This window comes from Notamacropus eugenii, chromosome 2 (assembly GCF_028372415.1).
Source record: "Notamacropus eugenii isolate mMacEug1 chromosome 2, mMacEug1.pri_v2, whole genome shotgun sequence".
In the NCBI taxonomy this organism is placed as follows: Eukaryota; Metazoa; Chordata; class Mammalia; order Diprotodontia; family Macropodidae; genus Notamacropus; species Notamacropus eugenii.
This window is the reverse complement of record NC_092873.1, coordinates 394,940,694-394,964,767: the sequence shown is the minus strand read 5'-3', so window position 1 is coordinate 394,964,767 and position 24,074 is coordinate 394,940,694. Positions and strand designations below refer to the sequence as shown.

The following is a 24,074-nucleotide window of genomic DNA, read 5'->3' as shown; positions in this document are numbered from 1 at the left end:
ATATCTGTTACTGATGGGTGCTGATCAGTGCAGGGATGCTAATTTATGCAGAATTGCTGCTCTGGTGCAAAAAAAAAAACCTTTTTTCCAAGATTCAACAAGAAGTATATCATCTAAGAAGCTATTCGTTTCAACTGTAGAGTGCCTGCTAATCGTTATGAGATATTGCTCATAAGATAAAATTCTAGGATTTTTAAAAAAGGCAAAAACAAACACAAAAACCTCCCAAGGATCAGAATTTCAAAAGTTTTATTCAGAGTTGTTTAAATAGTATGATGGAGCTGCATTTGAATCTTTGTATGCCCATGGAAAGTCACTTCATCCACCCAGGTCTTAATTTCCTCATCTATAAAATCTAATCAAAAGTGTTACAGTGGAAAGGGCATGAGATTTGTGATCAGAGGAACCGGGTTCAAATTCTACCTCTGCTATTCTCTGTTTAACTTTGGACCCTCTCTGGGTCTCAGTTTCCTCTCTGTATAAAGAAAGGGTCAAGCAGAACTTTTAAGATCCCTTCTGGAGCTAAATCTATGAGACTAATCTACACAATGACTAACAACAGTGTAAATGAAAATATGGCTAAAAAAGTAAAAGTCTGAGTAAATGAAAAACCACAAAGATCCTAGAGAGCAGAAAATGAAACATGCTGCTTGTGGTAGGGCCTAGAGGGAAGGGACAACTAAAATAAAGGATTGAATGGATTATCATCTACGGTCACTGCCTGAGATGTTTTCAGTTTTTTTCTTTCTTATAAGACACAGTTCAATATGGAAGAGGGCTGAAACGACCGTGATGCAAAGAAAAAAGGAATCAATAAAATATTTTTAAAAGGTATATTACAATTCATAAATTAATTGGGAAATTATAGAGATTTGTATTATGTTGGCTCAGCCTTGCTGGATTAATGTAATATTTAAATTTTCATTTTTTCCTTTATTTTTGTCAAAATCACTTTTTAGTGGTTCTCAGTAGAGTATCTGATATACTTTCTCACTCTATGGTATATCTTTCTACCAAATTCTGTTACAATGTTTAAAAAATGAAGGTGATTTTTCTTTTGTATTTTCATGCCCCACTGAAAGACCTCATGTTGTAATGGGGGTAGACAATCCTTTTGGGTAAGGAAGACTTGAGTTTACCTTTGTAAACTGGGGCAAGTCACTTCATATCTCAATGCCTCCAGGCAGCCTCACATACCTCACATTACATCCTTTATTCCTTTGGAAGCAGTGTGATACAGTGAAAAGATGGCTAACTCTAGAATCTATGGGCCTGAGTTCAACTCTAACTTCTTACCTTTCCTGTAGGAGATGCTGCCAGACAAGTTAATCACCTTCCTGAAATTCAGTTTTCTTATCCATGGAATTGGTTTGGACTCTGTTTCCTTCCCCACCCTAAGCATAGTATTCTGCATGTAGTGGATACTTAAGAAGTGTTTGACTGTTGAAAAGGCAGTTTGTGTGGAAAAACCAATAATCAACAATAGAAAGCAAGAACAGTTGATAAGGGAATTAGCCAGTCAGATTTCAAAATATGCTAAAAAGTAGCAATTATCATAACTAGCCAATGCTAGATTAAAAATAGACCAATGGCATACAATAGGGAATTGAGAAACAGAAACAAATGTACACAAGAAATTAGTACTTGATACAGCCAAGAGTACAAAACATTGGGAAAATAAATTACTATTCAATAAAACTATTGGAGAAGCTACACAGCAATGTTTCCCATCCCCTCAAAATGACTTTATATTCTCATCTCACATTAAAGAATAAAATGAATTTCAGGATAACTTAAATATATTTAAATTCGAAGAAAAAGTAATATACTTTTCATTTATGTAGAGAATTTTTAAGCAAACAGAATTATTGGAAGACAAATATTTTGTTTATTTTTTTTTTGTTCCAGACCTGTGATTTATTTGCGTGGCATGAAAATTGTTCAGGCACCTGATATCTACCTTCAGATAGGCAACCTTTTTCTAACTTAGGAAAAAGTCTTAATGTCTAAGGCACTCAAAATCTAGTTAGTGTCAGAGGCAGGACTTGAACTCAGGTCTTCGTGTCTCCAAGGCTGGTCCATTATCTGTGACAACAGGTCACAAAGATTCTATGGAGTTGATTATATAGAAACAAAATCTTTTTTGGGGGGGAGGGGGTGTGTACAAAACCTATGGTAGCCAAAATAAAAAGAAATTATATCAGAAAAAAATGTTGGTGGCAAATATACTTGATAAAAATTTGACATCTAGACCCTATGAGAAACATAAAAATTTAGAATATTTGAAAGTGGGAAAATGCCATGAATGTCAGACAATGCTCAAAGGTTACTTGAAAAACTATTTGAACTCCCTAAAATTCAAAGAATTTTATTAAAAAATTTATTAATAAATTAAAATTAAAGAAACTTTTGAGATAACCTTATGCCTATGAAATTTGCAAGTAATAAAATAAAAACATGACAAAAATGTTACAGTTGAAGGAAACGGGCAAAAGTGGTTGATAAAACTACAAATTAGTGTAAATTTTTAAAAAGCAGCTTAGCAATATAAGAGTTTCAAAAATAATCATATGATTTGGCATAATGATCCAATAAAAGACTTATCTATGCAAAAATATTTGTAGCTGTTTTCTTTGTAATAATGAAAAACATGTTAATTGTCATGACCAAGAATTCTGAGACATGTAAATAAATTGTGGTGTACAAATATGAGTACTTACATTCATTACTGTTCATTTGCTTCAGTCATGACTGACTGACTCTTTGTGAGTGCATTTGGGGTTTTCTTGGTAAAGATACTAGAATAATTTGCCATTTCCTTCTCATTTTACAGATGAGGAAACTGAGGCAAATAGGATTAAGTGACTTGCCCAGAGTAACAAATCTAATGAGTGTCTGAGACTGGATTTGAACTCTGGAAGATGAGTCCTGGCATTTTATCCACTGTGCCACTTAGCTACCTCTAACTACACATTAATAATTACATCATAAAATAACAAATATAGAAAATACAAAAAATATGGAAACAAAATGATGCAAAGTGAAGAAAACAATCAGAAAATGCATAATGACTAGGAATATATAAAAAGAGAACAACAAAGCTAAGATGAAAAAGGACATAGGGGTTTTTTTTTTGTTGAGGTTCTCATTTTCCCTCTATTAACATGCAAGTAAGTCCAACTTTTACTTGGGGGTTTTATCTTTCACATCTGTGGTTTCACCCTTTGCATTTGAGACTATTTTTAGGTACAACCTCCACTGCTGCCCCCCCAAAAACCCTTTAATAACTTGTGAGGAAAACAAACAAAAAAGTAGATGAGAGTAAAAGCAGATAGGAAAAATTAATTCCAAGACCATGATTAATGTAGTACTGAAGCATGGACATGTAAAACGACTTATAATAGCCTAGGTAGGAAGGGAGGTACCAGGACTTTTAGTGAACTCTATTCAAAACTAAATTTCTCAACATAAACATCAAAACCTAAACAGTATGAGATCTAGAGTTTGTCACATAGCAGATAAAAGAGAATTTTCTGTCTTTTGCCTTGAAACATGGAAAAATACTTGAGTGGATCTGTGATATCATGGGTTATTTCTTCCAAAGTTACTGATATCCACAAAATACACCTTTTCATCTTGTGAGTTATAACATCCCTATCATACGCTGGAGTCATTCATTCCTCTAGACCTTTTTAACACTGAAGAGTCTTGGCTGAAAAGACATTTAGAGGGCATGCAGTAGAAACCCTACCTTAATAAATATCCCCTATATAAGACATGCAACAAAAGTTCCACACCTTCAAAATTTGTGGGGTAGGAAGGAAGGGAGAACACCACTATTATTATCTGCCAAGGTAGCACATTCCCCATTTGGAAATTATTAAGAAGTTTTTTATTACATCAAAACCCTCGAGTTATACTTCTTAACTCCAACTTACTGCTCTTGGGACAGCTAAATGGGGTCGAGAGACAGGAAGACCTGAGTTCAAATCTGGTCTCAGATGCTTACTAGTTGTGTGACCCTGGACAAGTCATTTATCTCGTTTGCCTCAGTTTCCTCAACTGTAAAATGGTGTTAACATCTTCTGGGTTGTTGGGAGGAATAAATGACGTAGCTGTCTGGCACGTAGTAGGTACTTCTAAATGCTTATTCCCTTCCCTTTACCCTTTAGGCTCTAAGCAGAATAATTTCTCTCCAGCTCTGGTCCCCTCTCATCAAAAGTCTGCTGGAATTCCTATCTGAATATCCTGTAGGTCATCTCACCCTTAGTGTACCTTAATGTACCCTTATTTATGTTGAGGGCACCACCCTTCTTTCGATCATCATCAAAGTTCATGGCCTCAGGCACTTGTGACCCCATTCTTACTCATACCTTGCCCACCATCCCCATCTAAACAGTTGGGAAATTTGACTTCCACAACAGCTCTCATTTCTGTCCCCTTCTTTACTCATATGATAACAATTCTAGGTCAGGACTTCACATCTCACTTGGGCTAGCCTCTCAACTGGTCTTTCCATGTGTGCAAGGATAACATTCAGACTGCTGAAGTTGCTTCCCCTCATTCTTGCTATAGGAATAGCCCATGGATCAGAGCAAAATCATTTATCAATAATATTTTCATTAATGAAGGATAAAAGTTTAAAGTTAAAAAACAACCAGCCTGTAAATGTAAAAAACCCAATTCTACTTGTAAATGATATTATCTAGCTGTATTACTCTCACAACTGGGCATGCAGTTTCTAGGAAGGCAAACTCTTTAATATTTAGAAGGAATAGGATCATAAAGTTGAAACTTAAAGAAACTGGGTAGAGGGAATGACCAGGAGTACAGCCCGTCTATGGCTTAATTTGACTCAACATAGGAAACTTCATTTAGCCCAGATATGGAAAGGAGCAGTAATCTGACAACTCTTTACCTAATGTAGCTTCTTAGTTGGTGGAACAACTGGTACGCTTAATTCCGATAACAGAATATGGCTTAGATACTTTTCCAATAAGATGTACAATCTTTCATATATGAAGATACAACTACAGCGCCAGGAATAGTATTTTATGCACCAATTCTCATGTGACCTAGACTTTGGAATAGCAACCATCAGACTCCACATGCTATTTCCTTATTCATTTTTTGAGAATTCTGAGATAGTATGGTTACTTCTTCCTTAGGTTCTTATGAACACAAATGAATATAAGGAAATTTGAGAAGGGACATAATACTACTAAGGAACTGGAGAAAGTTTAGCAGAGGAAGTGACACCTAAACTGGGCTTTGAAGACAATGATTATGAGACAAAGGTAGGAAAAGAGTTAAGTCTAGGCATGGGAAACCACCTCCACAAAATTTCAGAGGCAAAAGATGGAATTTTGGGTTCAGAAAATTGCTAGTAGTTCACTCAGGCTAAAATGTGTAGTTTGTGAAAGGGAATATTATGGACTAAAGCTGGAAAGGTTGGGCAGAACTAGATTGTGGAGGGTCTTAAATGCCAAAATGAGGAGTGTAATCTCAATTAGAAACAACAGGTAGACCTTTAAGGTTTTGAAGGCAGGACAGTGACATGGCTACATTTGTGGCTTCAGGAAGATTGTTTTGGCAGTCACATAAGAGAAGATGGGGTGTATTTCTACAGTAGAGACTAGAAGCAAAGAAACAAAGTCAATGTAGGTGAACCCTAATAAATGTGGTAGCCATGCGCATGAAGAGAACAGTAATAAAACAGAGGGAGAACTGAATAGGACTTGGTCAATAAATGACTATGAAGGATGAGGAAAAAGGTACAGTTAAGGATGACTCCAAACTATCAAATCTGGGGTCCTGGAGGATGGCATGCTACCTTCAAGCAGAGACTGGGAAGTCTGGAAGGAGGAACTTGTTGGGTGGAGAAGGAAAGACCATCAGTCCCATTTCAGACATGGTGAATATGGGACATCCAGTAGTCGACAATATAGGCCTCGAGTTCAGGAGATGAAGTGAAAGATGAAATGAGCAGTTGATTCGGCAATTAGCCACTTATTAAATGCTTAATATGCGCAATGATCTGTACTTGGCACTGAGGGATACAGAGAGAGAAAAAAACTAAACAGTTCCTGCCTTCAAGGTACTTACATTCTATTGGGAGAAAACAAAATATACACACATACATATATCTGTATATACACACATAAATAATACGTATGTGCTTACAACACATAAACTCCAAAGTAATTTGGAGGGGGTAGAATCAGGAAAGGTCTCATGTAGAGAATGGCACTTGAGTTAAACTTTGAAGGTAGCCAGGAATTCTAAGGTGGTAGACAGGATAGGGAGTGCATTCTAGGCACTGGGGACAGAATGAGCAAAGTCATGGAGATGGGAGACAGGGAATACCACATTCTGGAATTAGTACAGTTTGGTTAGAATGGAGAGTGCACAGAAGAAAGTAATGTAAAATAAGCTTGGAAAAGTAGGCTGGGGCTAGACTATGAAGGTTCTAAATGTTAAGTCAGAGGACTTGATGAGGTTTTAAGAAAGAAAAAGCCAGATAGTGGAAGTCCTCCATCATGATTATATGTAGCTTCTGAGGTGTCCTCCAGAACCCTTGGCTGTATATAGTGTATTCTCAACATGACATCACTTCCATTTCCATTTCTTTGATCTTCATTCAAACATTATACCCTCAAGTATAGGCCCTTAGGTTTGTAGCTTTTTTAAACAAATAAGTTAACTTATATATGATGTTACCTTGCCACACCTCATTACTCTTTCTGTAAACATTTAATCAGATTCAGGGAAAATATCAAGGGAAATCAGGTTGAGAGATTCTCTTTTGGCCTTTTCTAACAATAAATTGTGAACTCTGAATTTGGGGTCACCAGTATCACAATAAAGGACAGGATGGCTCTGTTCAGGAAAGGTCTCAAGTTTTTTCTTATTTCTCTATTTGGTCTCTCAAATCCTCTTTTGTAACTTTGACTGTCAGCTTACTCATGGTTGATCAATTGATCCAAAAACATTCATATAGCAGGCACTCTGTTAAAGAAAGGTAAAAACTACAAAAATAGTGCCTGCTATCCAGGAGCTTACCTACTATGAAGCAGATGACATGAAAATAAAGATGCAGTGCTTATATGATGCATATACATTAGAAGGAAGGTATCCCTAGAGGGGAAATTTCCACTGGTTAGGAGAAGTGGGAAGACCTGCCATTGAAGGTGATATGTGAACTGAGTCTAGAGAGATGCCAGGGAAACTATGAGGGAGAGAGGAGGGAAAATATTCCAGGAGAATGGATCAGTCAGTGCAAAGGCACAGAGACAGGAAATGGAGGGTCATACATAAGAAACAAGTAACAAAATATGAGAAGACTGGAAAGGTAGAAATGGGCCACATTGTAAAGTAGCTTAAATACCAAGGAGGATTTTAATTGATTTTCAGGTAATAGGAAGCCACTGGAATTTATGAGTAGAGGGGTGGAGGTGACATAGGCCTACATTTTAGGAACATCACTTTGATAGGTGAAGGGAGGACAGACTGGAGTGAAGAAAGACTTGAAGGTTACTGCAATAATCCAGGAGGGAGGTGATGAAGGCCTGAACTAGGTTGGTGAATGGAGAAAAAGGGACATATATAAGAGATATAGTAAAGATAGAAATGACAAGATTTAGCAATGGACTGAGTATGTGGAGTGGAAGAAAGAAAAGAGTTGAAGAGGGTACCAATACTGAGAACTGGAGAGACTGGAATGATGAGGGTAGCCTGGCTTACGAGGCCCTATCTCATGACACTAAATTACTTGTATGGTATATACAACCCCCTTCTTCCTGTAACAGGCAAACTTATTGATGCTAACTGATTAGTTTCTTCTCCACACAAGAGAGAAGCATATCTGGAAAATGAAATGAAAATCAAATGCTTTTTTGGTAAGCATAGACTTGGAGCTAGGATGATGATGACAGGGGGGGGCAGTCTATCCAAATCCAAAAGATGCTTTTTTTTTTTTTTGGAGGCTCCCCTTTTTTTACTTAATGGTGGAGATACACTACCCAGTTGCTGTCAAAGTTTATCCAGTACTAAAACTCCAACTTCAATTTTTTACATCCAGAAGTCTGAATGATCAGGGACCAGTTTCTTCCTAACATACCCTCTCTGACAGGCAGCTAGGTGGTGCAGTGGATAGAGTACCAGTGCAGGAGTCAGGAGGACCTGAGTTCAAATCTCACCTCAGACACTTGACACTCACTAGCTGTGTGACACTTAACCCCAACTGCCTCATCCTGGGTCATCTCCAGTCATGCTGATGGATATCTGGTCACTGGAGTCAGATGGCTCTAGATGAGAAGTGAGGCTGGTGACCTGCACAGCCCTCCCTCACTCAAAACAAAGTCAAGTGCAAGTCATGTCATCATTTCTCTGATGGCATGGTCTTCTTCAGCCATGCAGGATGAACACACACCCTCTCTGACACATCACATACTGTCAAGTTAATTATTTCTACCTTAATTCAGGGTCTCTTCCTAAGGCAAAGGGTCTGGGCTAGGATTAGAAGTCTAATTTTCCATGTAAGTGTTGGAAAATGAAAAGTTTAAATTTGATATTGTGAATAAGGGGCCAGGGGCTGCTGCTAGCTAGATAAAAATTACCCAATGAAGTGGCAATGTTATGTAGAGCAGCAAAAGCAGTCAATGGGGAGTCAAAATACACCCAAGTTCTTGATTGCCATTTACCAGCTATATATCCTTAAGGAAGTCACTTAGTCTCTTGAGACCTCCGTTTCCTCATCTATAAAATGAAAGGGTTGGAACAGATGATTTCCAAAGTCCATTCCAGATCTAAGACATGAAAACATTTTAAAAAAAAATAAAGCAAACCAAAAAGGTATTGCTGTTATTTTTGTCTCTGATTTGTACCACTAGATTCTGTTTGTTTATAACTGCACACATTTTCAAGATGGAAGACTGGCTCAGGAATCAAGTCTTTGTATAACACTTTGGCATGACTATTGTGTTACTTTAACCAATGGAGCCAAAACTGTCAAAATGATTACGGAAAATTTACTTTTAAAAACACTTTTGATGCCTTTTGTTTCTATCACATCCATTTCTGATACCTTTCCCTCTTCCCTCCTCAGAACCCTCTTTTCTCACACATACAAAAAAAGTATGACAAAATGGATAGACAATGCAATTGAGTAAGTAACAATTTACGTTCATAATCTGGTCCATAAGTGGAACAGTTAAGTCAAAAGCTATGAAGAATTTATAGCAGTGGTTCTTAATCTGGGGTCCACAGATTTCTGGAGGGGTCCATTAACTAAAAAAATGCATATTTTAATGTAATTGGCTTTCTTCGTAATTCTATTTTATCTTACTCACTTACAAATATTCTGAGAAAGGATTAACTACACTGCCAAAGGGGTTCATGAAACAAACAAAAATGTTAACTCTTAGTGGATGTAACAGTATGAGTGAAATGAAGATGTCTGAGAAGCATATGCTTTACCAAAAAGCAACTGTATTTGTTACAGCAAAGAAGCAGAAACACAAAATAGAGAACAGTTGAATAAATTTAAAAGCATGCATATAATGAAATATTATTACACCAAGAAATGACAAAAAGTACAGTTTCAGAGAAACCTGGGAAGAATTATATGAATTAATGCAGAGTGAAGTGGATAGAACTGACAATTTATGCAGTATTAACAAACTACAAAGAAATCTACCTTTGACTTAAGAACTCCTGTCAATGCAACGCCCAATCATAATTCCACCAAACTGATTTTGAAGCATGCTACCTACCACTTGATAGACTGATGGACACAGAATGTAGAATAAGACGTAAGCTTTTGGCCAATGTGAGCAGTTACTCTGCTTGACTATAGATTTTTTAAAAAAATAGATTTTTAGGTCATTATTTTGTTTTTGTATTACTTAGATTTCCCCCTTTGTGCTTTCCCACCTCCCAGAGAGCCATCTCTTATAACAAAGAATTTTTTTGAAGTGGAAAAAGAGAAAAAAAATCAGCAAAAACAATCAATACATTGAAAAATCTGGCATTATGTGCTATGTGCTACTCTGGCGAAATCCAACCTCTCTGCAAAGGAGTTTCATTTTTTTGTTTTGTTTTTGTTTCATATTCCCTTTTTTGGGCCAAACTTGTTCTTTATAATTTCATAACACTAAATTTCCATTATTTTGTGGCAATTGTTTTATTTACATTGTTATATTAATTTGTGTATATTGTTTTCCTGCCCCTGCTTCCTTAACTGTTTCATGTAAGTTTTTCCATGATTCTCTGAATTCATTGTGTTCACTGTTTCTTACAGTACAATATTTCATTTCACTCATGTACCAGTATGTTTATTCCCCCCCATAGACTAACTTTATTTCAATTAGTAGTAAATATTTACTGATTTTCAGTTCTTTGCTGACATGCAAAGTGTTGTTATAAATATTTTCATATATATTACAGCTTTTAGCTTAAAATTACAATAAGATATTTGGGGAATCCTGTACGTTACAAGGGTTTTGTTTTTCTTTTTTCCCCAATGTGAGGAACTGGAGGAGTTGGGAGTAAGAAGTGGACAGAAATAGGGTTGTCCAAAAAAACAAAAAGAAAAAAGAGAATCACAATTTTTTTTAATGAAATGAGAACAAAGGAAAGTCAAAATGAAACACAAGGCAAGCACAGGAATATAAGTAAAATACTACATTTATTACTTATATTAAAGGAAAATCAAGCTGCACATAATAAGATTTGCATTTTCATGTATAATTCTAATGAAATTCTGCATGTGAAAATGCTTGTTTTATTTGTTTTTTAAGTTTGGAAAAAAGGTGTCCAACCTCAATTATTCAACTGAAATTGAAAACTCCGAAGTCACTTATGATCTCTTAATTATCAAATTTAATGACCTCTTCTTAATACTCATTCTTCTCAGGTTCCCTACAGCATTTAATAGAGTTGATCACCCTCCGCTCCTGGACACTTTCTTCACAGTCGTACCTGTCTGACTTCTCAGGGTGCTGGGTGATCATACATATCACACACCTTGTAGATATATGCTAAGGCTTTGTCCTGGGTTCTCTTCTCTTTTCTCTATGTGCTATAGTATATACTACATATTATAGTCTATATACTTTTCTCTATATACTCTTTTCTACTATATACTAGTTCAGTTGGTGACTTCATCACCCCCCAAGTGTTTAATTATCACCTTTACTCAGATGACTGTCAGACTTATATATCCAATCCTGAGCTGTTAGACATTTTAAACTGGATGACACATAGGTATCTCAAGTTCAACATGGCCGAAAGCCACCCTACTTCCAAACGGGTCTATGAATATAATACCATCCTGCCAATAACCCGCATTGACAAACTTAGTGTTACTCTCAATCTAATTTTCACTCAACCTACAAATCCACCCTGTTGTCATGTATTGTCAATTGAATTTCTACATTTCTCCCATTTGCCCCCTTCTTTTCATTCACAAGGCCACCATCTTAGTTCAGGTCCTCATTACCTCTTGGATTGTTGAAATAACTTCCTAATTGGTCTTCCTATCTCAAGTGTTTCCATACAACAATCTACCCTCCACAGAGATGCTAAAGGGAGTTCCTATAAAGCCCATGATTGGACCAGGTCACCCTGCTTGATAAACTCCAATGATTTCCTATTAGCTTTAGCATCAAATATAACCCTTTGTTCGGCATTTAAAGCTCTTCCAAATTTTTTCTCCTTTTCCAGACTTATCTATTAAACCCCCCCTCACACTTTAAAGTCCAACCAAAATTGGCTTTTTGCAATTCCTCATTCATGCCTGTTTCTTTCCCATCTCTGTGCCTCTGCAATGGCTGGCTGTTCTCCTTCCCTTCTCCCACCTCTTAGAATCCTTGGTTTGTTTTGAAGATTAGCTCCAGTTCCATCTTCTACATGTGGACTTTTCTGGTCTCTTCAGTGATTACTGATCTCCCCCTTCCAGGATGTCTTGTATCTCTTTCTCTTTCTTTCCTTCCTGATATTTTTCCCTTATAAAATGTAAAACTCCTTGATGACAGAAAGTTTTACTTTTGTTGCCATACTCCTACTGACTAGTACAATGTCTGGAAGATAACATTAATAAATGCTTACCTCTTGACTGTTTACTGATTTCTATTAATGAGTTCTAGCTCATCAACATCCCACCTAAAAATATAGCATTTATAATGATCTGGTCTGACCCCTACAGAGAACAATGGGACAATCCTTCAGTGGTGGCCACAAGACTGTAGATTAATATTAGACAACTCTTTGAAGTCATGTCACATTACTAACACAATCTATGAGCTAAAAGGGGCTTCCAATATCATCTGAGCAAACCTATACCTTAGCAGAAAAACTAAGTCTCTCAGGAAGTGTTCATTAAACCTCCAAATTAACAGCTTCAGTGTTGGGCAACTCACTACCTCTTGATGCAGGCTATTCTGAGTAATCTTGAAGCATCCAAGAGAGAGTGACTAGCAGGGCCTCTACTCAGACTAGACTATAACCTATCATCCAGGGGCAGCTAGGTGGTGCAGTAAATAGAGCACCAGTGCAGGGGTCAGGAGGACCTGAGTTCAAATCTCACCTCAGACACTTGATACTCACTAGCTGTGTGACCTTGGGCAAGTCACTTAACCCCAATTACCTTGTCCTGGGTCATCTCCAGTCATCCTGATGGATATCTGGCCACTGGATTCAGATGGCTCTGGAGGAGAATTGAGGCTGATGACCTGCACAGCCCTCCCTCGCTCAAAACAAAGTCAAGTGCAAGTCATGTCATCATTTCTCTGATGGCATGGTCTTCATCAATGAAGGATGAACACACAACCCATCGTCTACCCCTTCAAGTTTTTTTCCTCCTCCTGACTCAAACTCATGCAGCTGGCTCCTCATAGTAAGACTGTTTTGTGAAAACCAGTCATTTGGGTCATGGCTATTAGGGAAGCTCATTCCAAGACTAAGGTTGAAGTGGCAATATCCTGACTCTTTGTCTAGACTAATAATCCTCATTAGAGGGTTGGAGTATATTCTATCCATTCCTTCATCCATGAATTACTCCTTTCTTTCCATATGTTCCTCTCTACTGACTCCTTAAGTAGACTCTCTCCTTCAGATGATGGTGATGACTTTGGGGGAGAAATGAAAGGGAATAATGCATGTACGCACTGAACCTGGAAGAGATTTATACTGAAATTATCTTTATAATTGCTATTACTTTTATTTTGTTCAGGCTCAGGCATTATTGAACAAGTTACTTTTCTTATTCTCCACTTGGGCTCACATTTTTTATCACTTAAAAAAATTAGAGGCAAGGTGGTACAATGGATTGAGCATCAGGTCTGGGGTAAGACCTGAACTCAAATCTGACCTTAACTCTGGTCCATTTCAGTTCCCTCAATTGTAAAATGAGAATAACAATATCAACTGTCTACCAGAGTTGTAAAGATCAAATGAAACAATATCTATAAAGTACTTGGCACAGTGCCTGGTACATAGCTAGTGCTTAATCAATGCTTGACTTCTTCCTTTAATCACATCTTTGCTTTTGCTGGTTACTATTTTCATTGCAGTAGGATCTGTAGCTTCACGTTGAGTTTGCAGTTCATTAAAATACCCAGGGTAACACAAACTCTTGCTTAGTCATATTTTCTCTATTGTGAACTTACACAGGTAATTTTCTGAACCAACGTACAGAATTTGATGTTTATCCCTACCAATCAGTCCTTCCCTGATGCTTCATTTATGACACAGTCATGATCCTGGGTTCTTCAAGGCTATGCCAGTGGATAATGGTAGGTCCTGCCTGTAGGATCTGTGTAGCTGTAACGATTCAGGAATAAACTGTTTGTCTTTTATCTGATGACTAAACTTTAGAGAGGCTCATCACTAAATGGTTCTTCACTATGGAATGGCCTTTTCCAGCAACTCAGGAAACCCACCTATTGAAATATGAAGGGACAGAGCCTAAAGCTGTACAGGTAACTTCCTCTACCAATGTGGGCTGGCCCTTTCTCTGCAATTTACAGTTACACTGAATTGACCAAAGCTGAGATTTGAATGACTTGCCTAGAGTCACACGTCAGTATGTGTCAAGAGGTGGGGGCTTTAACCCAGGTCTCCCTTTTTCCTCTCTTCACTATACCAGGAATTGGTGCAGTTTTATTTAAACTTCTTTTAGAATGTAAAAACCATTCTTGGCTTGAAGGCTGTACAAAACCAGGTGACTGGCTTTAGTTTGCTGACTCCTGCATTGTAAATGGGGTTCCTAAGCACTGGGAACAAATACAGAAAAGCTAGATATAAGGGAACACTCTGCCCTTAAGGAGCTTACATTTGAAAGACAACACCTTAATAACAGAAAAGGGGATGGTGTTTGGAGAGCAGTCTGCAGTTATGCCTGAAGAGTTACAAAATGCAGTATACCCTTTGATACAGCAATACCACTATTAGGCCTGTTTCCCAAGGTGATCAGGGAAAAAGGAAAAGAATCTATATGTTAGAAAATATTTAAGCTCTTTTTGAAGTAGTGAAGACCTGGAAATTGAGAGAATGTCCATCAATTGTGGAATGCCTGAATAAGTTGTGGTATATGACTGTAATGAAATACTATTGTGCTGTAAGAAATGTTGAGCAGGTTGATTTTGGAAAGACTTACACAAAAGAGAACTGTCACGGAAGTTCGTTAAAGATCATGAAATGTAAAGGGAGCAGAAAGAGAACTCTGTATACGCTAACAGCAATACTGCTCGAAGAATGACCATGAATGACTAAGCCATTCTGAGTAATGTGAACATTCAAATCAACTATGAAGGATTTATATGAAGGAGAATGCCATTCAACTACAGAGAAAGAAGTAAAATATACAAGTATAGACTGCAGGGTTCCACATACATATCTATATCAAATATTAGCCTTCTCTAAAGTGGTAGTTGGAGGGAAGAAAGGAGACAACTTAGAACTCAAAATTTAACCAAAAAAAAAAAAAAAAAAAAGGGGACCGTGTAAGGTGGATGATATGGTGTGGAAATGACTGGGAGCTGTTTGGGGTTGGGAAGTAAGATAGAGGTTTGATTTCAGGCAAGAGAAAGTGAAAGATCATCCCAGCTGGAAAACCCAGGGGTGGAGCCAAGGTTTCTGAAGGATTGGTGTGAGGGGGAAAATGAGGCTGATGCTAGTATAGGGGGCAGAGTGAGGAGATATCCAGAAGTGTTGGCCCCCTCCCCTGGTCTGGACTGTTGAAATAACTAATTTAAAAGTCTCAAAGACCTTCAAGTAAGTTTCATCTTTCTACATTCATCCAATGACTACAGCTGGTTGATATTTTTGGTGCATGATTCTGTCATTCAAAACATTAACTATTTGTTCTAACTTTGTAATTTAATAAACAAATATGGAAGGGCGTGAAGGAAACATATGTCTAATATCATTCAGCCTCTGTAATATGCTTCAGGAACTCTGCTTGTATTTATACTGGACTCTGTTTAATCTAGTCAGGTGGTCATTTTCTTTCAGCTTAGAAGTTGGCCATGAACCTGGGTCTTAATTCTTCCTATATAATTTTAAGCAGAGTACAACATAGTAAACCTACTTTTTTTTAAAAACAAGAAAATAAAAAACTTAAGTTGGAAGGAAAACTCCCCACTTCATCCAATGATATCCATAATGAATGTGTTAAAAAAGGCTAAAGCCAGCAGAACTCTGAAAACACTCCTGAAGATTCTCTTCCAGATTGCTATCATCATTAATCAACTTCTTTTTAGTTAGTTATTGAACAACCTTCCATATCACCATAAACTTCTTTCTCTTGCTTATACTGCAGAATCCCAGAAAACTCTGACAGCATCTTTGAGCTCTGCCATGTTTACACCCTGAAGCAAAGGGTGTCACCTAGTCACTGATGTGCTACATGCTAGGACTGACAAGTAACTTGCTAACAGGAAAAAAAAAAGGGACAGGATGTACAGAATAATAACATGAGGTGGCATGGATAAAACACCATACTTGGGAGTGAGGAAGGTGAGCTAGACTCTTTTTTTTTTTTTAATCAGTTATCTGTTGTTTATTCAGTATTTAGGGTTAGTATGACACTTGAGGAATTGGTTGTATTGTTGTACACATACAGACCTTTTTATAATATGGAAATTTACAGCTATTGATATATATATAGGCAGACAAAATCAGGTCCTCTAGAAAGGTGATACATGGGGGCCATGCTGTAGTACCCTAATGGAGGGGAGGCACAAAGGTAATCAATGCATCAATAAAGAATTACTACTGTATGGTGCTTTGTATCCAGGAGCGTTGTCTTCTGGACCTAAGGGAACTTGTAGCACCTACATACAAAGCAGGTAGTTTATATACCTGTGGGGCACTGGCTCTGCTTGACACCAACCACTGAGATTATACAGGTCATATTCAGCATCATATGCAAACTACAACAGGGTTCTATTCCCCATTTCTAACTTTAGGAAGAAACTAGAGTGTGTTCACAGGTTTTACACTTCTGGTGTTTAGTTGCTAATCAGAGGAAGGATTTGGTCTATCTGAGAAGCAGATCATACATAACCCCTCAACCCCTGTCCTGTTCTCTTTATGGCAGCACATTCAAAGGCTTTAAAATTGCAGCTCCTTCTGGATTCCCCAGAGTATCTGCGCTCTTCTTTAAACGGCTCTCCTCCTCCGGATTCAGGTTGACCTTCACCACATCTGAAATGCCATTCTGCCCCAAGACACATGGGACACTAAGGAAGACATCCTCTTTAATGCCATATAGGCCCTTAATCATGGTGGAAATTGGATGCACTCTCCTAAGATTCTTCATAATGCTTTCTGCCAGATCTGCCACAGACAAACCAATGGCCCAGGAAGTGTAGCCCTTCAGTTTGATTACCTCATAAGCACTTTCAACCACCTGTTTATGAACATCTTTCCGATTTTCTGCATCAGAATCAGTTCCCAAAGAAGGATGAAGGTTCTTTAGAGACACACCAGCAAGAGTCACACTGCTCCACACAGGAACACTGGAGTCTCCATGTTCCCCAAGGACCCATCCATGACAACTTAAAGAATGGATACCAAGTCTCTCCCCCATTAGGTAACGGAAACGGGCAGAATCCAGATTGCAACCACTTCCAATAACACGGTTTTTAGGAAAGCCACTTAGCTTCCAGGCCACATATGTCAAAATATCCACTGGATTGGAAACAATAAACAGCTTGCAATTAGGGCTGTATTTAACAATATTAGGAATGATGAATTTAAAGATATTCACATTACGCTGGACCAAATTAAGATGACTTTCTCCCTCTTGTTGACGTGCCCCAGCCGTAACAATGACCAGCTTTGAGTTTGCAGTCACACTGTAGTCTTTGCCAGAAATCTTTGGCGTTTTGAGGAAAAGGCTGCCATGCTGGAGATCCATCATCTCTCCCTTTAGTTTGTCTTCTATTACATCAACTAGGGCAAGTTCATCAGCCAATTCCTTTGTTAAGACACTAATGGCACATGCCATGCCAACTGCACCAACCCCAACAACAGTGATCTTGTTCTGGGAAACCTGGTCCTCCTTTAGGACATTCAAGATAAGCTGATCCTTGACAGTTGATGCCATTTTGGAGGGTAGCTGGGGGGATAGCTGGTCAGGCTGCGAAAGTTCTGAGACAGATGAGAGGTTGCTGCTCCCAAGCTCCGGTGAGCTAGACTCTTACCTCAAACATTTACTAGGTGCACGACCATGTCACTTAACCTCCCTCAGTCTCAGTTTCCTCATCTGTAAAATGGAGATGCTACGGTATACAGCTTACAGAGTTGTTGTGAGGCTCAAATGAGATAATACCCATAAAATATTTTTTGAACCTTAAAAAGCTCTAGAAATGCTGGTTATTGTTATTAGTGATATTATTCTCTTGGATGCCATCCTAGATCATAAACAGAAGGGAAGGCACTTGTAAACTTCAGACACCATGGACGAGCTGAGGAAGATCCTCTTGCTCTTCTTTCTTCCTTTGTGTAGGAAGAATTAATTGTAAGTCTGGTTTGAGGAGAACTCCAGTAATATTTTTTTACTTTACTCTTATTTGTTCTAAGTACACTGGTTAAAATGTGGCCCAGTTGTTTCTGAAACCAGAGCAACTTGTGCAAGGCTAATTAAGCTGTTCAAATTTTGTCAAATGCCTCATGCAATCTACACATGATGTGCCTATATCTTCCTGATTTATCAGTCTTATAATTTTATCAGAAAAGGATCCAGAATCATAGAATGGAAATTGGAAGGGACCCTAGAGGCCATCTAGTCCAACTCTTTCACTTTACATATGAAGAAACTAAGGCTCCGGAGGTTAAGTGACTTGCCCAGAATCACAGAGGAAACATTAGAGATAACATTTGAATCCAGGTCCATTGACTCCAGAGTTGGCGCCCTTGTCATGGCATCACACTGCTAGAAAGATTTTTCTGGGTGTACTTTTGTTTGTTAGTTTCTTAGATCATCTATTTCATGAATTTTCTATTCAGTAACTGATTTAGAACTTGATGAAATTTGCTTCTTCCTATCTAATGTAGGTTAAAACACCAAGATTGTTAAGGTCACCTAAATTAGGAGTAAACAGACTATAAGTGTAATGTATAAAGACTGGGGCATGGTCTTTTGTGAAATTTATTTTGGATGCTTAAAGCTTTGTTTTCTGATTCTCAGCAGAACTGTAGAGAAGTTGCTGCTAAATGGAGTCTAATAGTACCAGGTATTTGAATCTTTGATAACTTTTCTTAGTTTTTTTGTTTAAAAAAAAAAAAAGTTCCCTTTTCTCAACCCTCTTACTCACAGTACTGTTCTTCCTCAGTCTCCCTTGTGGTTCTAGTGACCTTCACTGAACAGATAGGATAATCATCTCAGACTCTGATCTCATTCTCTATAGGCTCTTGCATACAAAGAAAGAGTTCTTATACCTCAGGATTTCCACCCCTTAATACCATGGTATTAAGCCAACAATGTAATAAGCTTTGAGAATCTAGCCTGCTTGAGGTGTTACACACAAAAGAAAGCAGTCTTACATTTCATAATTATTTGCAGTTTAAGAAAAAGACAAAACAAAACTTTTTCAGGTCCTTACTACTAATATTTGACATTTGACCATTTATATAAATATGCAGATTCCTATAATATATGTTAATGCTTTGATTTTATGGGCATAGATGACAAATACATGACTCTAGTAGGCTTTACGATGACAAATGGTAATGAATTTCAAAATGAAATGCTCACCCTTATATAAGGAAATAAAAGAAATGGACCAAGCTACTATGATCATACGCTAATTACCTCTTGCAGCAGCAGGCCCAAATGATCAGTTGGGCAAAAATGCAATAGCTTCTAAGCTACAATATACTACTTTCCACATGATTAATCCTAATATAATTTGTTTCAAAACTCTATATTGCATAGACTCACAGCATCTTGTATAACACAGTTGTTTACCTACACAAAGCAGATAATTTTTCACCTGCCATGACAAGATTACAGAGTAAATTCCCTAAATTGCCCCACATCTGGCAGAATACTATTATGAATATGTCTGGAAAAAGGGATACAAGAAAAATGTGATATATAAGATTTTTAAAAGCTCTATCTCTATCTTAAACCAGTTTTATATATTTATTACACAGAGATGTAATTGAACTTTTGCAAAGTATCTTTGGAAATAATAATGACACTAATGTGACACTAATGTAATAATCTGTGATCTGTCCTGAGATGGTACATTACATTTCAAATTGAAGGTCTACCATGATCACATCATTTAAATAAATTTTTTAAAATCATGGAAAATAAAACTACCTTCATAAAGACTGGGCATGAAGCAGTTCTACAATTGTCTCTTGGGATAGTTTTGTCCTGTAAATTAGAACATAAGATGCCAGACAGCAAGGACCAATTGTATGTTTCACAATATCGAGCACGATACTGGGCCCATGGTAGGCTTTCAATAAAAACTAATTGATACTATTAATTAGCCATGACTTTGAACAAGGCATTTCACCTCTGTGGACCCCTTTTTCCTTATCTGTAGAAATGAGGAGGTTGAAAGAGATGGTTTCCAGGATATCTTTTAGTCTTAACATTCTATGATTCCACTTTCTCTGTCTAGCAGAATGTTTATCACTGTGTCTTTTCTAGGAAGGAAGATACAGGAATAATAGTGGGGGAATAAGAAAAGCTGTTTTGTCCTTGACTAACACACACACACACATTTTAAAATTTAGAAAGTGTTTTACATACATTTTCTTTTTTTTCCTTTGGAATGTAGGTGTCATTTATTGAAGGTAGATTACACAATCTGTTCTCTCCCTCCCTCCACAACACAACACGCAGATTTTCTCATTTGATCCTTGACAGCCCTGTGAGAGAGGTATATACTAAAGGCATAATTATTCCTATTTTATAAATGAAGGAACTGAGATTTAGAGTGGTTAAGTGATTTGCTCATGGGCAGACAGGTAATGAGTACGAGGGGTCCTTCCCTATCTCCTTATTGTTTTGCTTTAGAAGACAGAATATGTTATCTACTGTGGAATATGTCCTAACCTGATTCATCTATAAAATCTTAATTTTTTGCAGCAGATATACATCCTCAACCTTTTAAATTTAGGTATCAAGCTCCTTAGTTCAATTAAGTTCATTTGTGGTACATGACACCCAATGTTACAGGAGAACGAAAAACTACAAATGTCTCCCTGGAACAGGCATATAACTACGTTATTCCTCGTTCTTCCGATTGGAAAAACAGCCTGGGGCTTGCAATCAAAAAAGACAATGAGGATCGTTAACCTGAAAACTTGGTTAAAGGAAAGACATCAGACTAAAGGCATGCGTTATTTTTTAATTAATTGATTCCCTCTTAAAGATAACAGTCATAGCGCTATGGAGTCATTTGTGACTCTGACTACTTAGTACAGAAATCATCTGTCTTAAGTACATTTTGCCGTGAGAAAGAAACTCTCCTAATTAAGCAAATCATAAATTCAGTAAGACAGGACAATTAACAAAGCAATGTCAGTTGGGCCTTGAGATTCCAGGCTGTGTAAACATATAGTCTCGGTGACAAGGAAGGAAATCCCACCACCAGTGAGTGACAGGCTTCCTGCCCTAAACAGATAACTGACATAGGAAAGGGTAAACAAAGTTCAATAGAAATTACGATCTAAGATGTTTATATTTTCTTTACCACTAATATGCCATAACAAACATAGTATATGTCTATAGATAATAAGATATAGTGTCTTAGGTTAAAGGTCTCCTAAGGAATGTAGACTCAGCCTTGGCTGGCTTTTGCTGACATAGGAAGAGGCATTCTCTGAGTTTGCTTCAGAGAGAACAAAGAGATTATTCAAAAATTTTATATTAAACATTATCAGGATCAATGCGAATGATCTATCAAGCATCAAATGATTCCTGATTTTTTTTTTTTTTGCAAAATATAAAGAAGGTCAAAATAAAAATTTTTGCCAAGTGAGTGCATGTGTGAAGCCGGATGCTTTCTCTGGATTCGGAAGAGCTAGAACTCAACACCAAAACCTTAGGATTATGAGTCTGAGGAAATCTTAGATTTAAAGCAGGAAGGAACTTCCTACTCTGAGGGTTAATTCTTAGAGGGGGTGGGAGAAGGGCGAGGAAGTTTGTGAACTTGTAAAAATTTATTTTAGTAAGTGCATTTCAATGATTAGTTTACTTTGTAACCCTATGGATTTTGTGAATTAAGAAATAATGCTGTGAAAGGGTCCACAGGCTTCGCCAGACTGCCAGAGGGGTCCAGGGCACAAAATCCGATGGAGAACCCTAGTTCTGAGGCCCTCAACTTAAAAGAAGAAATTGGAGGTCTAGAGAGAATTGGTGTCCCCCTTGTGCCCACAGCACCACCGCCTGAATTCACACCCGGGTCCTCTGACTCCAAATCTGGCTCTTAAAAAAACGCACCAGGAAGTCCCCAGGAAATTGACAAGGCGCAGGCAACCAGACGTTAGCCACAAGCCAAGGACTATTAATTGTATCTAAGCCAGCCCCTCCTCCGCCGAGATCACCGCGTCCGACTCCCTCTTCATACGGAGCTCGCACTCCCGCCTCCATCCTCCCTCCCTCCCCCCCTGCCCTCCAAGAAAAAAAACACACACACATACACACAGCAACCCGCTTCAGCATCCGGGTCCTTGTCCTTCTTTCTTTTCTCTCCCCGCCCCCTCTGGTCTCTCACCATTCGGGTTCCCCCGCCGCCTCCACCTCCACTCCCGGTAGAACGGTAATAATGCTGTTTCACACCGCCGATCCCGAAGCAGCACTACCGTGCCTCAACTTCCTCCTTTATAGTTCACTTTGAGGCTCCTCCCGCCACCAACACGAATCCCTCCCACTGCTTCACTTCGGCACTCTCCGCCCTTTTCAGCCGCCAGCGACGCCGCATTACTCGGTGCGAGAAAATGCGCCATCCCCGTCCCACTGCGCAGGCGTCGCGACCGCCTCCCTAGCGATAACTAGCTCTGGGCCTCCTCCGCCCTCCACTCCACTCCTATTTCCCGCACGCCGAAGCGGAGCATTAGGGGTTTTGCAGTCTTTGGCGGTGGGAGGCTGAAGCTTTGGCCCCTGGGGATGGACTACAACTCCCAGCAAGCTATGCAGCGTAACTTTCTGTTTCCATAGAACTGGTGGAAAATGGCGTCGGTGTTTGTATCCCGGGGACCAATAACGAAAGGGTGGGGGCGGGTTCTAAAGATGACCAGCCAATCCCAGAGCTCCTAACGGGCAGACTAAGGAAGGAGGGCAGCTAGGGGCGGGAGGGAAAACGAGGGGAGGGAACAAGGGGAGGGGAAGGGGGATCGGGGGAGGGAGGGGGAGTGATGTTTGCCCGTCAGTCGAGTCCGGAGTGAGCTGCTCAGACACCGGATCGGAGTGGAGACCCTGAGCCGCTGCCGCCGTCACGGCCACTGTCTGGACCAGTGCCCGGACGGAGCCGCAAAGGGTCCATCGCTGTCTTTCTTTGGAGGGGGGCCCGATTTGGGGCCCGGACCCAGAGTCCGGGAGGGATTTTCTTCGTTCTTTGCTCCCTCCCCCCCAGCGAGGGAGCCAGAGCGGCCGCCAAACAAAGGTACCAGCCACCGCCGCGGGAGGAGGAGGAGGAGCCGCGGCCACCGCCGGACCCGTGGTCTCCCCTTCCCCCATCTCGCCCCCCGGGCCCGCTCCCCGTCGCCGGCTTCGGGGTGGAGCAGGGGAAGGGGACTCGGGACGTGACGGGCTTCAGCCTCAGCACCCAGCCAGGTAGGGGCATTTTCTTGGCGGGGCAATGCGGCGGCCAGAGGGGACACGGTTCCGGGGCGGTCGTGGGTCCCCGTATCTCCCCCCCACTCCGCCCTCCCTCCCCAGCCAGGAGGAGAGTGGTCGCCACCCCCGCGGCGAGCGCCCGAGCGCTGGGCCCTGCCCGCCCGCCTGGCCTTCGCCGCCGCGGACTCCGAGGCTCGTCGTGCCTCGGCCAAGTGGGAAGAAGGAAGGGGCGACGGGCCTCGGAAGCCCTGGGCAGGGACCCCGCCGTGGGCGCTGGTGCTGCCAGCCCCGCGGGGTCCCCGGGCTGGGCAGCCAGTTGTGGGGGCGCCGGCCTGACGGCCCCGCTGGGCTGCAGGCCGGCCAGCCCGAGCTCGGGGCGGGGAAGGATCCGGGGCCGGACTCCGGGGTTTGTTGTGACTTTCTCCTCTGACAGAAATGGCGTCATTGCCGGAGACGGGGAAACTCCACCGGGTCCGACAATGGGGAAGCGGCCCGGCCCGGGGGCGGCGGGGGGATGCCGGAGGGAGAGTCGGCCCCGCCGAGGGCGAGAGCCGGGCTCGGAGGGACCTTCCTTCCGGGAGGCGGCGGAGCGAGGGAGACTTGCGGCGGGGGGTTCTGAGCCATTTCCTCGTCCCCCACCCCGCGGAGAACGGGGTTCCTGGGGTGGTGATTCGGTGTCTTTTGTTTCACCTCAGGTGCAGGTGAATTCTGTGTCTGCGAGAAGACGGCGGCTGCCGAATCACCACCATGAAGGTAAGAAAGGGTTTCA

The 24,074-nt window shown here is 40.0% G+C and overlaps 2 protein-coding genes and 1 pseudogene across 9 annotated transcripts in view; 1 reads left to right on the top strand and 2 right to left on the bottom strand.

The window, feature by feature from the left end:
- The window catches only part of GGPS1 (geranylgeranyl diphosphate synthase 1), a 49,001-nt gene extending 26,270 nt beyond the window's left edge, over positions 1-22,731 (bottom strand). Inside the window, exon 1 of one of the 2 annotated variants that reach the window (XM_072647538.1) lies at positions 22,245-22,731. The gene's annotated coding sequence lies outside the window, so the exon portion shown is untranslated. Of the gene's footprint in view, positions 1-22,170 lie in introns of both variants that reach the window. The other variant, XM_072647539.1, reaches the window with a different exon arrangement.
- On the bottom strand, positions 16,031-17,684 carry LOC140529124 (L-lactate dehydrogenase A chain pseudogene; annotated as a pseudogene).
- Positions 22,732-22,866: 135 nt separating the features above from the next.
- Positions 22,867-24,074, top strand: part of ARID4B (AT-rich interaction domain 4B) — a 241,013-nt gene continuing 239,805 nt past the window's right edge. For all 7 annotated transcript variants that reach the window (XR_011975434.1, XM_072647526.1, XM_072647529.1 and 4 more), the window contains exons 1-2: positions 22,867-23,302; positions 24,001-24,058. Coding sequence is in view for 6 of the 7 variants with exons in the window: in XM_072647526.1 (XP_072503627.1) it covers positions 24,053-24,058 (6 nt within the window). In the remaining variant the exon portion in view is untranslated. The remainder of the gene's footprint in view (positions 23,303-24,000; positions 24,059-24,074) is intronic.